The sequence below is a fragment of the Gavialis gangeticus genome, unplaced genomic scaffold (genome assembly GCF_001723915.1).
Source record: "Gavialis gangeticus isolate Ggan-Ray unplaced genomic scaffold, GavGan_comp1, whole genome shotgun sequence".
NCBI lineage: Eukaryota > Metazoa > Chordata > Crocodylia > Gavialidae > Gavialis > Gavialis gangeticus.
In genome coordinates, this window is record NW_017728996.1 from 8,014,066 (window position 1) to 8,030,406 (window position 16,341).

A 16,341-nucleotide genomic window follows, 5' to 3' on the forward strand; every position below is an offset into this window, starting at 1 on the left:
CATGGCCGCGGGGGGCCCGGCGGGGCGAGCCGGCCAGCGCGGGGCGGGCTGCTGAGGGGGCAGGAGCGCAGGATTTGGGGGGCAGGAGGTGAGGGTTGGGGGGTAGGAGCTGCAGGCGCGCTGTGTTGGGGGCAGGAAGGCAGGATTAGGGGGGCAGGGTCTGGGCGCTCCGGGGTGGGGGCCGCCTGCCGGGCTGTCCCGGGCCCGGCGCGGCCGTGGGGAATGGCCGGCAGAAGCCGCCGGTCCTGGCTGAGCGTGTTGCTGGGGCTGGTGCTGGGCTTCGTCCTGGCCTCGCGGCTGATCCTGCCCCGCGCCTCGGAGCTGAAGAAAGCGGGGCACCGGCGCCAGGCCAGCCCCGAGGGCTGTGGGGGGCGGCTGCGCGGAGACCCCCGCGCTGCTCTGCTGTGGCGCCGCGACCCCAGCGGCCCCCGGGACGACGTCCCGCCTGCCGAGAGCTTCCTTTTCGTGGGGGTCATGACCGCCCAGAAATACCTGCAGAGCCGGGCCGTGGCTGCCCACAGGTGAGTGCCCATGTCCCCGTCCCCGTCCCCTGCTCGTTGGGCAGCCCGGGGCAGAGGGAGAGGGGTGCTGGGGGTTGCTTCGTGCCCCTTCCCTGCATGCCCAGCCACGTCTGTCTAGCACATGAAGAGCTGGTGGGTGGGTGTGTGCGCGCAGCTGTGCTTTCCGTCCCTGCTCTCATTGCATGTGCGGCTTCCCATCGGCTCGGTGGAGAAAGTCACAGTGGCTTTGTCGGGGAAGAGCTCGCTTTGTTCTTTTCCCCTGAACCCACCCGGGGGGCTTGCTTTGGACCCGCTGCCTAGGGAGCTGCTGACAGCTGGCCCCACGAGTGTTTCCAGGCTCCTCCGCCCATGTCTGAAGATGCTCTTGACAGTGCCATTACCTGCCTCTGCCCCTAAGATGCCAGTAAAAAGGGTTTACAAAAGGTGCCTCTGTATAGACCTTCCTGCGAGAGACACTGGAGTCTCGATAGGCCACACAAAGATCTGCTCTTCGCAGAGCTCACAGTCTGATTCAGAAACGGCTTGGTCGTAAAGGGACACCTGAAACCGCCTTGTTTTCAGACAGCCGGTTAGAAGCAGTTTCAGGTTCTTCTAATCACATTTTCCTATCCTTAAGATAGTTCCTCCCCCAGCTGCTGTCTGAGAGATGCACGCAAAGAGTGGGCAAGTCTGCCCGCGTGTGCTGTAGTTGGTCTCGCTGGCTCCCGAAGTAGAGTTAAACGGACAAAGGAAATTTGCAACTGGCTATAACGTGCTCCCGTGTTTAGAGCTGTCTGCATCAACGTTAGGTGAATATATTCAGGCTGAGCCCTCTGCCCCACTCCCAAGAGGATGGTGTAGGGGCTAGCAGAATAAACCCTCTTGCTTGAGAGAAGCCAGCAACAAAATTGAAGGCTGCTTTGCATGTCTGCAGATTTTTCCAATTTTCATTAGGGGGCTTTTACCTCTGCTTTTTCTTGGTTCTCATTTATTAACCTTCTTCACTGAGCAGAGTGTCTAAAATAAGGAACTGTTAGTTTCCAATGTAAACTGCCTGCATCTCTTGACCTGTGAAACTGTTACCAGTGAAGGCTGTTGACAGTGATTGGGTTGCCACAAATATACCCGTGCTCAAGCCTGTTTACTTGCACTTTCCTATGGACTGGGACATGGCGTTAAATGCCTTTCTGTGTGTTCAGCTAATACCGCCTTCTTTCTTCCACTGAACGATGCCTTTTGTCATGGCTTTTGGAAGAGACACATTTAGTGAAAACAAGCTGGTTTATTCTTTAGTTTGGGAACCTTGGCATATAGCTGATTTTGAAAGACTTGGCTTTAACGTGAGGTAGGAAGCGACTAGCCTGAAGAACAAGGCTGTGGGGCTCATTAGGTTTTGTCAGTGGCCTTAAATTCCCACCATCACCAAAACTACCAGGGCCCTGTTGTCACTATTATAATCTATTCATGTTTAAACAATGCATGTTTCCCATTGATAAGTCCTACACGCCTCGTTCAAGGGACATGAGGGCTAGGTTACGGCTTGAAGTGCAATCATTCCTAGCACTTGAAATATTTTCATGAAAACAGAAGCAAAGGCAGTTTTGTTGGGTTTTTTTATAAACGTTCCTGTTGGTGTTCTTACTCTGAATATTGCATCGTGTTGGGGCAGAGGATTTCGTGAGAGGACCTCAGGCCGCTGCGACCGTTGGGGCACTTTACATCCTGTAACAACCTTCCTTATGAGGTTAGTTGAGTTGATTTGCATCACTGATGACTCTTTGGGCAGAGTGACCTGGAGACGCCCCTCTCCTCTCCAGGTGCGGATGGCTGCTGGCTCACAGAGAGCTCATCTGCCCTTTGAGGGGTCTTTTTTAAGTCGTGCTGGGTGTCCGTGCACCCTCCTCAGCAAGGCTAGCCCGCTAAACTGGGGGCACCACTCTATAGTTTTTGACACCCTGCCTGCGGAACAGGCTGTATTAGTTTACATGGTACCAGGTAGCTGACCAAGAGAGGTCTGGCCTGACAGGCGAGGACCTCATAATCCAACAGAAAAAAAATGGTTTTGAGACCACCACTGCGTCCACTTAGCCAGGAAGAAAGGGGATGCCCATCTTGATTGTTAGTATCAGGAAGGAGATTTGATAAGAAGCAAGAAGTAAAATTAACCCCCCTCTCCATTGGACCTTTCAGTCAGCTGGGACAAAGCAGGTGAAAAGCACAACTGGTGAACACTAACCAAGATTAATCACCTTCACTCTTGATAAGTGTTGGTGAGATGAACAGGAGGAAGAAGACTGGGGCTGCTGTTGTTCTAGGTACTCGACAGACATGAAGTAGCTCCGCTCCATAACCAGAGCTACTATATGCTGTGCTAATGCAACCAATAACAGGATCATGGTAATGCAGCTTTCATCATCCACCCCTCTCCCTATCGGAGCAGTAATCCCTCTTGTAAGTGTAAAGCTTTTGGTTCTGGAGCAAGGTTTTCTGCTATAGATGTGTCCTATGCAAATAGCGTTGAGTATTTTAGCCTTAGCCTGGAGGTCTGGATTGGGAGTCATCCTCAAAGGCACACTCTTAGGAAATCTGGAGTTTCTGAAGTTAAGACCTAGCAATTTAGCTTGGATACTTTTTGTATAGATTCACATGGTGCTACACCCTATCAAACAAGCCATTAGGAATTCTCCTACAGAAGTTTCTTTAACAAAAAGTGGGTAACAACAATTTGGTTTAGTTCAGTGCTTTTCATCCTGTGGTCCATGGACCTTTGGGGGTCTGCAGGCTGTCTAAGGGGTCTGTGAAAGAAGACTATGATCCATTGTGACTGTGAGTATTCTCATACTTTTAATTCAAAGGGGTCCACACCTCCATTTGACATTTTCCAAGGGGGTACACACCTCCCTTTGGAATTTTTCAGGGGTCCACAAATGAAAAAAGGCTGAAAACCACTGGTCTACTTGAGCCTAAGGAACAGTGTAGCAAAACTAAGCAAATGGAAGTGTTTCACTGTTAACAGAAATGGAAGCATCTGATTATAATCGTATATAATGTCTTAAAATGGGAGGGGAGGTTTAAAAGAGAGAATCTAAAATAATCTTCCACGACATACAGCTTAATTATAAGTTTTAATCAATTTAAATAAGGGGCTAACAGTAGACTTGTAATTAAATTTAAACAGACTGTGGTTGAAGCCCTGGAAGAAAAAGAAGAGAATCTGTCTCATTAGGCTTCAACTGATACTTTCAGAAAAGAATGGGGAAAATATTTTGAAGTGCCATACTTGTGCAGTCTATGAAGCAAAGACTGGCATGGAGAAACCTCATCTGTGTTTTAATACTGCTGAGTGGCTTCCAATTCAAACACGTTTTGCAGCAAATCCCATTGGGATGAGTGGGGGGAGGTCATGAGATTTCCAGGGAAGGTGTTTGAGGACACGTGTTGCTGTAACCATCGCTTACTACTTTTCACTGATTGCTTTTGCCAGCTTCTGCATTCATTACACTTTGTACGATGCGTGTATTGTCTATTAACTTCTGTGGGGTTATATATTGGAGTTGCACTTATGGATCTAGGTCCATAGTGCAAACATAGGAGACAGAAAATATGGTAAAAAAAAACCAAAACTGATAAATGTATAGGGAAAGAAAATGTCTGGAAGGGAGAAATGGGTATTCTGGAACAGAGGATGAATAAATACAAAAAAAAGGACTAGAAAAATGACTAGAATAAAGCAAGCATACCAAAGGGACAAGATCTGAGAGCTCTTACCAGTTGTGGAAGGCCTACATACATTCTTCATTTTCTTGTTTCTTTTACAAACAAGATGTGTCAGTCGCAGGAATACATTTTCCTGGGAGAAAAAGAAATCTTAAATGGGGTATGATTGCCGCAGAGCATTCAACTACGTAATCGGGATGATTAAATTGACAAAAGCATCATGGTTAGATGGAGCAAGGAGAATGGGCAGCTTGTAAGAGAGATTCTGGAGATGGCAGGACTGGAGCTGTCAAGGTCTGTTAACATACTTGCTGCAGTTGAGAGAGGAGCCAAGGGCATAGAAATACAGGACCTTCCAAAACCTTCTAGCCTTATAGGTTCACTTGAGGAGAGGGGGGCCGTAAATCCTTAGCCAGAAGGGACCAGATGGAACAGAACAGATGTTTGCTGTACCTTGCTGCTGTTGCGCCATTTATGGTGTAGGAAAGGTGCAAACAGGAGGCACTTTTGAAAGTCTTTGTTAATCTTTCTGGTAAAATACATGCTGTGGTGAAATATGGGCTTGGTTCCCTTCAGGAAAGCACTGATGCTCTAAATAATTCTCTGGACTGTGTTTTCCAGCTAACAAACAGATTAGCTGAATTTGCCTTGACGAAGACTGCTGAAATGCACCCCTGGAAACCGTTTTGATCCCCCCTGGCATGTCTGTAAATTGAATTCAGAAAAAAGGGTGCAGGGAGCAATGAGCACAAGCACAAAGCCAAGAGAATGGTTATCCATAAGGACCTGTGAGCAGAAGGAAGCTATTGTGAAAGGACTGTAGAAGGAGAAAACTCAGCTGGTAGCCTCCCAGCGGACACCAGAGTCTCCTGTTAAGGGCAGAAAAACCTGGATGCCGTTGTCTTGTAAATGGAGCAGCAGCACCAGTGCATATGCTGTTTGCTAGACCGACTCCTTTACTTTGCCCATCAGTTATACAGCCAAGGAACTTGCAGAAGTCTAATGCAATGGATGGCAGAAGAAGCTGAACCTGCAGCCAAGTTGTTCAGATAATTCAGTAAATATATGCTAGAAACTCTTCTGCGAAAGATCATGAGAGGCCGTTTTGACCGTGGATCACGTTATATTGTATCTGTGTTTTAATGCTGAAGTGTGCATCTTTCTGCAGAAAGTCCCAGCGTAAGGTACTCTTTCCAAAGACTGCCGTCTGCACACTTTGTCATGCTGCTCACACTGTCATAGAGGAAGTAGATTGTCGAGCAATCTAAAAGCCTGAGCACTTACAGAAGGTTAAGCAAAAGTCGGCCAGAAGGGCTTGGGGTGTATGGCAGTTCATGTTCTCTGCCTGAGCCCATGGCTGGCCACTCTGGGACTATAATAGGAAACACATTTTTATCCCAGTTCTGTATTAAACATACTCTGGGATCTAGCCTGTTGGCTGATATCCCTCCTGTTTGGTTCTTTCAGGTTAGCGAGCTGATGCGTGTTATGGAGCATGCACTTACCTTTGGAGAAAAGTGCCATTTGCTTCCACTTCAGGCTAGGTGAAGTGAACCAGACCCCCTGGCAGTGAACACCTTTGGACATGTTTTAGTTGAAAGCATTTGGAATATGAAATAAACTACCAGTATAACAATACAAGTTCTTTTAATGGTCTGGCCCCATACTGTGGTGCAGGCATGAGACTTGGAAAAACCTGAATATTTGTGACCCAAAAACATGCTATGTACTTTACAGAACCAGTTATATAAAGGGTGGTCGCTCCCACTTTCTTTCTGGGTTGACGAGGAGATTTAGGCACTGATGCATCAAAGCTGTTGGAGTAGTAGTTGCTGTGCATGTATATTGCTTTTAGGATTTTATAGCATGTGGCTGTGCTGGGTATGAGGGTGGGATTTATTTCCAGGTGCAAAATAAGAGGCTGAACTTCAGGCCTTGTGGAAAGCAGAGCACAGACTGGCAGTTTTTGCTTTGGAGTAGGAGACTTTTGGGGAGGACTCCAGGGTTTTGGGGTTGTCTTTTTGCAGGAGTGCTAGGGTGCTAACTTTTGAAAAGTAACTTTCCTTGAAGACAAAGGCTCTGTAATGCAGGTGAAAAAGAAAAACCTGCAGCATCCTTATAGGCTCGGCAGTGCTATGCTGGCTAGCACTATGGACGAAGGGACTTGGGGGTCATCATTGACCACAAGATGAACATGAGCCTGCAATGCGATGCTGCAGCTAGTAAAGCAACCAAAACGCTGGCTTGCATCCATAGATGCTTCTCAAGCAAATCCCAGGACGTCGTTCTCCCCTCGTACTTGGCTTTGGTGAGGCCGCAGCTGGAGTACTGCGTCCAGTTTTGGGCTCCACAATTCAAAAAGGTTGTGGAGAAGCTTGAGAGAGTGCAGAGAAGAGCCACGCGCATGATCAGAGGTCAGGAAAACAGACCTTACGACGACAGGCTGAGAGCCATGGGGCTCTTCAGCCTGGAAAAGCACAGGCTTAGGGGTGATCTGCTGGCCACCAAAAGTTTATCAGGGGTGCTTACCAGGATCTGGGGGAACGTCTGTTCATCAGAGCGCCCCAAGGGATGACGAGGTCGAACGGTCACAAACTCCTCCATGACCGATTCAGGCTGGACATTAAGGAAGAACTTCTTCGCTGTCCGAGCCCCCAAGGTTTGGAATGGACTGCCACTGGAGGTGGTTCGAGCACCTACTCTGAACGCCTTCAAAAGACATCTGGATGTTTATCTTGCTGGGATCCTATGACCCCAGCTGACTTCCTGCCCCTGGGGCAGGGGCTGGACTCGATGATCTTCCTAGGTCCCTTCCAGCCTTAATGTCTATGAATCTATGAAGGTGTTAACTTGTAAGAAAGAAGTCAGTTGTATGTGGTGATGTTATAAGATAGTATGAAATTCTGTGGTGCACGAGTGGATCAAGGATTCTTTTTCCTCTCACCCTTGGCACTTGTGACTCTCAGAAATGTGAAGATACTCCTGTTTTGTTCAGCTGCTTATTCCTCAAACCCTCAGTAGCAGACATGGCTCTGGTACAAACATTGCTTTGTGTGCATGACTTTCATAGCAGAGTTAACTGATTGCCTCCACCTCTAGTGAGTGCTCACTGGAGAGACCTAACCCATGATTTAGAAGCACAGTTGCTCAAAACTAGCCTTAATTCAAGGCAGACTTTAGCTGAACTGTGCATTCAAGAAATAGCTCCTCCAGCTCCATTATCTTGCCGAGGCATTCACAAATTGTGTTGTTCCCTGCAGCATAATTATACAAGATGAGTGTTTCTGAAAACTAAATGGCTTCCTTGGTCTCTTCCCAGGGAGGTACCAGCCCACTCAGGCAAAAATGGAATATATATTTTTTTAATCCTCTCTAATTTGGGACTCTACAAAGGCAGAACTGTCTGTATAATGCTCCAGATGGCTTTATTTTGCTCTGTCTTCCTTGCTGATAACAAAGCACGGTAATATGAATAACAACTGTTTGGGAAACTGAAGATAAGGGGGGAAAGTCCTGATGTAGGCTTCAAGCAAAGTGCCAAGTAGCACTTTCTTTTCCTGCACAAATAGTTAACAATAACATTGTTAACTCTGTTAATTGTCACTTCGTGGGACGTCCTGTATTTCTGGTTATAGTCACTGTCAGCTTTTTAGCCCTATCTTTGTAGATGGAGTTTGTCCCACAAAAGATAGCAGGGGTGTGATGTGCATAGATTTGACTATAACATTTATGCAGCTCCCTTGCATGCAGTCAGCTTTGCTGGTGCTGTGAGTGGCTCAGGACTGACAGTATGTGCATAGGGATGTGTGGAAAAAATATACAATTAACTGATGAAGTTATAACAGTCTTGTACCATGCTGCAATGCACTTTTAAAACCAAGACGCTCGGACTAGAGGGCCCAACTTTTTTGTTTCAACTTTGCTTTAATTCTGTTGGTGACTCCTGCTGTTTGGGAATTGTGCGTCTGGCACCCAGAGAGAAACCAGAGCATGCAGTTCAACGCGCTGGACCTGAAGAAGGCAAAACTTAGTCCTCAAATCCTAAGTTCTGCAAAAGTACTCCCATTTTTTTAAGTCAGTGGGAAAACAGTGCTTATGTGAGAAGGGGTTACTGGACTGACCTCTGTTAGCTGCTGGTTTGTTAATAATGATCTTCAGTAGACACAAGTGCTTTCAGTACCTGGGATGTCTCTGGGCATTGTTGCACATTGGCTGCAATATAGATAACCTCTAACCCTGAATGCAGCTTTGTGGTGTGGAAATGCTGTGCTACACTGGCACTCCCCAGTCATGCTCATTTAGTTAAGTGTGTGGGAGAGGTCAGGGTCTGGGGTTTTTCCTGTGATATCCTTGTTGCTTTTTATTACCAGAATGAATAACCAGTTCTGCAGAAATGGTAAGCAGTTCTTGCTTATGTAAGTAGTGAAAGCAAAATATACAGGAATTGGGCAGATAGTGTCTACTCCAGTGGTGGGCAAAACGCAGCCCACGGGCCGGATGCAACCTGCCAGGCCATTCTATCCAGCCCGCAGGGCCCCTAAAAAGTTTAGAAAATTAACATTTATCTGTCCCTGGCTGCCTGTCATGCAACCCTCGATGGCTTCCCAAAACTTAGTAAGTGGCCTAAAATAATTGCCTGCCCCTGGTCTACTCGCGTGGCATGAAGAGCTGGTGAAGGAGCAAAGCCTTGTGACTGAAGCCAGAATGTCATTTCTAACTGATTATCATCAAGCAAGTCCACTCCTGAAGTCTCAGGTCAGTTAACTGGAAATGTGGCTATGAAAATGCTGACCTTGGGTTATTCACATGTGATTAGAAGCTGATTCTTCAGTGAATCCAAATTAAAACATAGAGTTGTTTGCATGAAAATTCAGTCCTCTGTAGTTTTTATTCTTACTTCCATTGATTTAGATAAGTCTGTCAACCGCTAGTTGTGATTCACCTTTTCAGTGCAGGTTTCTGACTCTTTCTGCACCCTGCCCCATATGTAATAAATATATATCTTGCACTTAACTTCTGTCTTAATAAGTGGATATATGAGACCCAAGTTATGTCTGTTATGTCATCAGCTATTCATTCTGACATAAGCAGCAAACATGGAGTATTTCCAGAGGTGGGTTTTTTGTTTTTTTTTGGAAAAACTTTTTGCATTGATAGGGACTTGAATGTGTTTTTGACTAGAGGTCAAAAAGTTTAGTCATATAGCAGGGGTCTAAAGTACACTGGAAGCCAATCTCTTTGAGTTTGACCAAGCCTTCTTGTCTTAGGAATTTAATTGATGTACGAAATGAAGGATAGATACCCGATCAGTGATTTCACCACAAGCGAGTAGGACATATTCCAGTGTCTGGGACAAATTCCGATTCAAATCATGGCTTCCAAGCTGTAAGTGTGTCTCGTCAGAAAATATTATCAAAGGCCACTTCTTGTACTGTATGCATTGTGTATCTCTTGAAATCATGAATAATGCAACATGTACAACTGTATCATGTAGAGGTTTTTTTTTTTTTCTTCGCACAGCCAGAGCATGTTGCCCACAATTCGTCTAAGGATGCACACATTACTGTCGTTCTTTGGTTACCACTGGCTGCTCGCGCATCTCCTGACCTTTCAGGGCTACGTGTCACTGGTTTAAGCTAAAATAGCTTCAGGCCACTGAAATTTGAACACCAGAAGCCACATCCACCCAGTCTTACTGATACATGTGGCTGTTACTGAGCTGAAACCAGTTCCTGCCAGTACTTATTGAGGTGCTGATTTTAAAAAAAAGCTGAATTTGAAGGTGGAGAACACTTTTAAACATAATAAATTCCTGCAACTATGCTATTTCTGTTACCAACTACAGCATGTCAGCTAGGAGCTATATACACAGAGGAGTCTCTCCAGTGTGAAAGCAGCCTTGGGAAGAGATGACAGTGGAGGCTTTTGAGAATTGAGTTTTTCAGCACTTATTTCTCCCCCCTACCCTCATGATTTTCTAGCTAAATTTTAAAGTTGTCAAAATATACTTTTGATCAGCTGTCAATCAGAAGGCTGCTGCATTTGGCAAATGAATTTTTAAGCTTATAGTAGATAAAATACCAGGAATTGGTGTGAAAAAAGATGTGTGTTTCATCCAAAACAGAACAAAGACCCATGTCCTGGGTGCGGTTAGGAGTGAACAAAGAAACATAGTGAAGGCTAAAGGTGTGGTCTGTCTTCTTTAAAACAGTCTGGTTTCCCCGCTGCAGCAGGACAGAGTTTTTATAAGCAATTGTGTTGCTCATTAGTCATCAATGATGCAGTTAAAAAGCCCTACTTGCCTCTCTGATCATGGTCAGCAGGAGTTTTGTCCATAGACTTCACCAGGTGTTGGGAAACTTAGTAATTCAGGGCCTTCGCTAAGACACATTGGATATTTCAGTACTAAACTCAAATGGTAAAGATGCATGGTTTTTAAAAGGATCAGTTTTATTTATTTCAAACTTGGCATATAGCAGTTTCGTAGTTCTATTTGTTCACTTTACAACTGCACAAATCTTTGGGTAATCAACATTAAAATAACCTTGTAAGCTTTCTAAATGGAACTTCTAGTTTAATTCATAGGAATATTTTTAAATAGATGGTCTCATACTGGCTCGCTTTGTAGATTTTAAGATGATTTATATGGCCCAATCATATCTGACTCTATTTTTGGTCTGAAAATTATGGTTGGAAACACCTGGTATAAATAGCAATGATGCATTTAAGGAACACTATTCTTTTTCACACCTCGGGAATGTTTTCGCATCAGATTCTGAATGCAGATTACATTCTGAACAAAGCTACCAAACATAACTAGAAAATACTCTACTTTATATAGGAGAAGGAAAAACCTCTCCAGTTGCCGATTTTTAAAAGGTATTTTCCACATCTTCCTACATCGAATACACACTCTGTCCTTCTTGTCAGTAGAAATTGGAGAAAACAATACTCAATAGTGTAAACTTCATCAGATTGGGAGTAAGAGTGCAAACTTTTAATATCTATGTAATTTAGAATTGTCCCTGGAGAGACGATGTTTTCTTGAGTCTGACTTAAAATGGACTCATTCTACACCTCTTCCAAGTGGTATAAAGAGGCCAGCTTCCCATGTCCATCTGGGGCAGGCAGGTTTTGCCAAAGGGCATAAAACAGATGCTGTGTCTTTAGGGGCCCTTGTTTGTGTTAAGCAGCATAAAAATTCTCCTGGCTATAAGAGCGGCTTTGATTGCATAGGCCATACCTCTCTTGCTGGGCTCGCTTCCTCCGTCTCTGTGCCCTCTCTCAAACTTCCTCTTAGGTTTGGAGCAGCTCTCCCCATCTTGCCTGCTGGGGTGCATCCCTCTGTAACCCCCTGCATTAGGAGAGCAAGGAGCTGTTGGCTTTGCAGCTAGCCCTCAGAAGAGGGTTGTGAATCAGCTGCTGCTCTGGAGGTGACCTAGGCAAGCAAGCCCTCTGGAAAGCCAGCTTAAGTCCCCTTGAGGTTTCGAGAAATCCCAGCAAAAAGGTGCTTTAGCTCAAGCACTCGAATCCCATGGCTTCAGCTCTTTGCTTCCTGGGCTGACAACCTCTTTTAGCTCAAGTGGGGGCCGTTAGGCTTTTCCTTGTCTCTCCCCTCTACTTCTGGGATCCTTTACTGCATATTTCAGTTCTTCTGCTGTGTATCTGAAGTCACTGTAAGCTCCTGGGACCCTAAATCACTTGGGTGCCAGGGCTTGCAAAATGTGCCAGAGCTCGGAATAAAATAGAGTGGAGGCCGCTTGTGACGTTTGGAGCCATAACACGATAGTGACTGAGAAGAGCCCGTTGGTTGGGAGTCCTGGTAGCCCTTTGCCATACTCTGGGGTTGTTTTTCCTTGAATCTCTGGCTGGGCAGGACAAGCAAGCTTGAAGCACCCTTACCTTCTGGTTCTCAGGCTGTTGCAAGAGAAAAGGAAAGCTGCTTTCCAGGAGTCTATTTCTTCAGCTCCTGGGTAGAGGATGCTACAGCCTGGTTAGGGTAGTTGCAGGAGCTCTCCCATGGGGCACAGACTTCTTCACGAGTTCATGTGAAATTTGTCATCTGTTTGTTCTGCAGGAGTCGGCACTTCTGAACTTTCTGAGTTCCCACAGACTTTCTTGGGAGGGGCAGGGGGAGCATGGGCTGAATAACTTGCGGCGAAGCTTTTGAGAACCTGAAGCCAGTTGTGCTTGAACTCTCCTACAGTCGCTAATTTTTAAAAAATCTATTCTTCATTTCCTGCCCCATCACTCATTATGACTTGAGTCACCTTTCTGGGGACAAAAGGTAGAGGATTAAACACGCAGGCAGGATTTCGGGCTGTCCCACATGGTGTTTTCTCATCTGCCACTGACTGGTCTGTGCTCTTTATGTTCGCATAGTTTTTTTTACAAAGAAGTGGGATTTTTTTCAAGAATCATCAGCATTGACCTAACTCGGCTTTACTGGGAGACTGACAATTGATGTCAGTGGGGCAAGTATTGAGCACTTTAAGAATCCCCATCCCTCTTCTATTACCAAGTCAGATAATAGCATCAACCTGCTTTAAAGGCCCAGACAAAGTCCTGTCAGGATACTTTGCATGTTCTCCGTGGCACTCTCACCTTCATGCAACACGTACAGTGATGCAATGACTCTTTGTTGCTGGTATAGTGGAAGGATGTCACTAGGAGAGAACTGGAAAGAAAACTGCTAAAGCTAATGGGTCTCTTGCATTGCTTCTCTGCATGTTTCGTTTGTACTGTGGTGTGTGCTGTCTAAGTCTATATATTTAACTAGCACATCTGGTTTGCTTGTGGTTTGTCTTTTTAAATCCAGGACCTGGTCCAACACCATACCCGGCAAAGTTGAGTTCTTCTCCAGCGAGGGCTCTGACACCTCCATTCCAATCCCGATAGTGCCATTGCCAGGTGTGGATGACTCCTACCCTCCCCAGAAGAAATCCTTCATGATGCTGAAGTACATGCACGACCACTACTTGGACAAATACGAATGGTTTATGAGGGCAGATGATGACGTTTACATCAAAGGGGATAAACTGGAGAACTTTCTCCGGAGCCTGAACAGCAGCGAGCCCCTCTTCCTTGGACAGACTGGGCTTGGCACCACTGAAGAGATGGGGAAACTGGCTCTGGAGCCTGGTGAGAACTTCTGCATGGGGGGCCCAGGAGTGATCATGAGCCGGGAAGTGCTGCGCAGAATGGTGCCTCATATCGGAGAGTGCCTGCGAGAGATGTATACCACCCATGAAGATGTGGAAGTGGGGCGCTGTGTGCGGAGATTCGCGGGAGTGCAGTGTGTGTGGTCTTATGAGGTAAGAGCACAAAGAAAAGCAGGTGTGGGTGGCATAGGGGTGGGAAGTTGAGGGTGAGGTGTTGGGCATCTTGTCCTGGGGCTAGGATAATTGCATGTAATTAGTACAAATGAAGGGTGTGCATCCAACCTGAGGTCTGGCTGGTTTATGATCCATCTAAAATTGGTTCAGAGTTGCTGTGGGTATTGTGCTTGCCCAGAGCTCCCTGCCTTTTTCTGCAGCTTTACACTTAAGTGGCTCTAGGTCTTAATTTTTTGCTCTCATTGTCCCATGAAGGACCCATACAGATAGAGAAATCGCTTATGTGATGGAAAACAGCGGCACACGTCATAAAAATTAAGGAACCATGGGGTTGAGGGGAGGGGAAATGCTTTTTTTTCTTTCACTTAGTCTTCTAGAGGTTACAAGCGTAAATGAAGGAGTGGTGTAAGTCGAGTGTTCCCCTACCAGCAACACCCTTGTGCCATGAGGTACAAATTTTCATCTTCCCTGCTTTGCAATAGGAAAATTGATGGGGAGAGCTAAATTAAAGTGGTTAATGGCCTGATTTTTTTCAGAGGCACTTGGCACCCACACAGTCATATGATGTTAAGGCCTTGACTCATGCTTGTTGTTGGAGCTAGGTCTGGAACATGAATGTGCCTGGCCTCCAGTCTGTACTGAGCTGTGCCTGTCTTCGGAGTCGGTATTGAACAATAATCATAGCATTATCGCACTGCTTGCTACTGCTGTGGCATACCAACCCTACAGCCATCTGCCTCACTCCTCATCCTCCCCTCCTGTCCCCCATGTATTGCTGTTGCCAGACAGTAGTTTAATCTTTCTGGCAGTTAACATTGTTCACACTGCATGCTAAGTCTGCAGGTAATTAGAGAGAACGGCCTGCACAGAGGTGCCTGCAAATACAGCATGACTGCCACTTGCTTGCACTGAGTCGCTGCATTTGGCCAGTCTGGGTGGAGCCTTGTACCTGCCCCGCAACAAGGGTCTGTCCACGTGGATCTGACTGGGATTGTCGTAGCCCCGAAGAAACTGTGATTGCCTGTGCCGTCTGCTACTTGCACTCCTTCACCCTTTCGGACAGCAAGGCTGTAGTTTAAGGTGCCAGGTTTGGCTGGTTAGTGTGGCAGGGAATCTTTCTGCTGAACTTACTGCCATGAGGTTCTTCAAGCTGTGATTCCTCGTCATACCCGATCAGGCCGCGGTTCTGGAGAAGCATCCTGAGAGATGGCCTGATCACTCAGTCAGGCTTAATCACTCACCTGCTGGGGTTGGGGTGAACACCAAAGATAAGAGTAAAGAAACCTTTTCCTCTTTATTTTTTGCCTGTGTGTTTGATCTTTGTGCATAGTGTGGTGCTGTCTTTGTGAGGGCTTCCACAGCAAGTAGATTTTTCTAATGTACAAGACCGTTGTAATATGTTTCTAACTCATGAAAGCTATGCCCCTTTATTTTTTTGGAAAAAATTCTTGACCGTTTTACCCCAAGATGTTACCATTTAGTTCTTGGTAAACCCAGTCTGGAGCTCATTGTACTAGGCCCCTCTAGACAGAAGAGACCGTTCCAACTCCTTTAATCTCAACATGCGTAGATGTTTTTGTACATAAAAACCAGATCTGGAGACCAAGGAAATCTCTAGAGTAGGTCTTTTCAAGTGGCAGTGGGACCCCTTGCTCTGTGCTTATAGACACACAATTGCGGGCATGATGGAGTGTGCTGGATGCTGTAAAGGGAAGGATTGGATCCATTTCTTACTTGTTTCTCTTGCTCAGAATAGCTGTAGAGCCCAAAAACTATTCTTCTACTACCTTGAAATGAGTCCTGTGTCAACGTTTGCATCTCACAGCATTTGGAAACTTTGTTAGAAGGCCCAAATCCTGGTAGGGAAAGACCCAGTGGTTTCGGGAAGATTAGGATTTGGCTTGAAATCTGGGAGGAGAGATGCACTTCAATGTACTGTGTTGTGCCCTGTAGCAGAATTCAGTGGCTAATGCCGAGGAAAAGTAATGGGGCTGAGCTGTTTGCATTACCCTGTCCACGGCATTATCTTCTCTCCAACGCAGCAGAGGTTTACAATTAGCGCATGTGTAAGGAGACTAAACAGCAAGAGCTTGAAATGTAATCCTGTGCGAGATGTGAGGGATTCAGGAGACGGGAACAGTTGGGGTAGCTGCTTCAGCGATGAAAGCACGTTTACTTTTGTGTGAGGAGTTGTTGCACTTTCGTTGCAATGGGGCCTGGTTTTGTTAATGAAATGCTGTCATAATTTGGGCTTTGATCTAGTTCCCTCATTGCCCAGACAACTGGATTAAATGCGTCTAGGGAGTTTTATTTAAGATAGAATGCAGCTGTGTTAGGAAAGCATGGTGTAAAAGCAACATTTTCCATGTCTTGAGTGTATTTGTGGCTGTCAAGTGGGAGGCCAGGATGACTGAACTGCAGTGTGTTTGGTTGCGGGGAAAGGCCCACTTGTCCACCCCTGTCCTGCCCAGGCATGAGCACCCTGTTCTGTAAGATACCCCTGATTTTGTTCCCACCTTACTATTCCTGCAGGGCTTGAATCCAGCTACCTCAACCCCTCCCCTGTCAGGCACTCAAACTTTTCAGTCCCGGAGGTTACAGTATGTTACAGCTCTGAGCCCAGATCTTCACGGCTTTCTTCATGTGAATATGTAGGGGCTTCTGCAGGAGCTGCTTGTAAGAGCAAGAGTTTACTAGGACTTTACCTCCCATCTCCTGGGGGAATCCCTATGGGGTGTTCTCCAGCTCCACTCTCCATTGCTCTTACCCCTGGTGGGAGGTTGAAGGTC

The 16,341-nt window shown here is 46.1% G+C and overlaps 1 protein-coding gene across 1 annotated transcript in view; it reads left to right on the forward strand.

Annotated features, from left to right (window-relative positions):
* Nucleotides 1–182: 182 nt before the first annotated feature.
* Nucleotides 183–16,341, forward strand: part of CHSY1 (chondroitin sulfate synthase 1) — a 112,429-nt gene continuing 96,270 nt past the window's right edge. Inside the window, exons 1-2 of the mRNA XM_019503996.1 lie at nucleotides 183–521; nucleotides 13,036–13,531. Coding sequence (XP_019359541.1) covers nucleotides 223–521; nucleotides 13,036–13,531 — 795 coding nt within the window. The 5' untranslated portion in view covers nucleotides 183–222. The remainder of the gene's footprint in view (nucleotides 522–13,035; nucleotides 13,532–16,341) is intronic.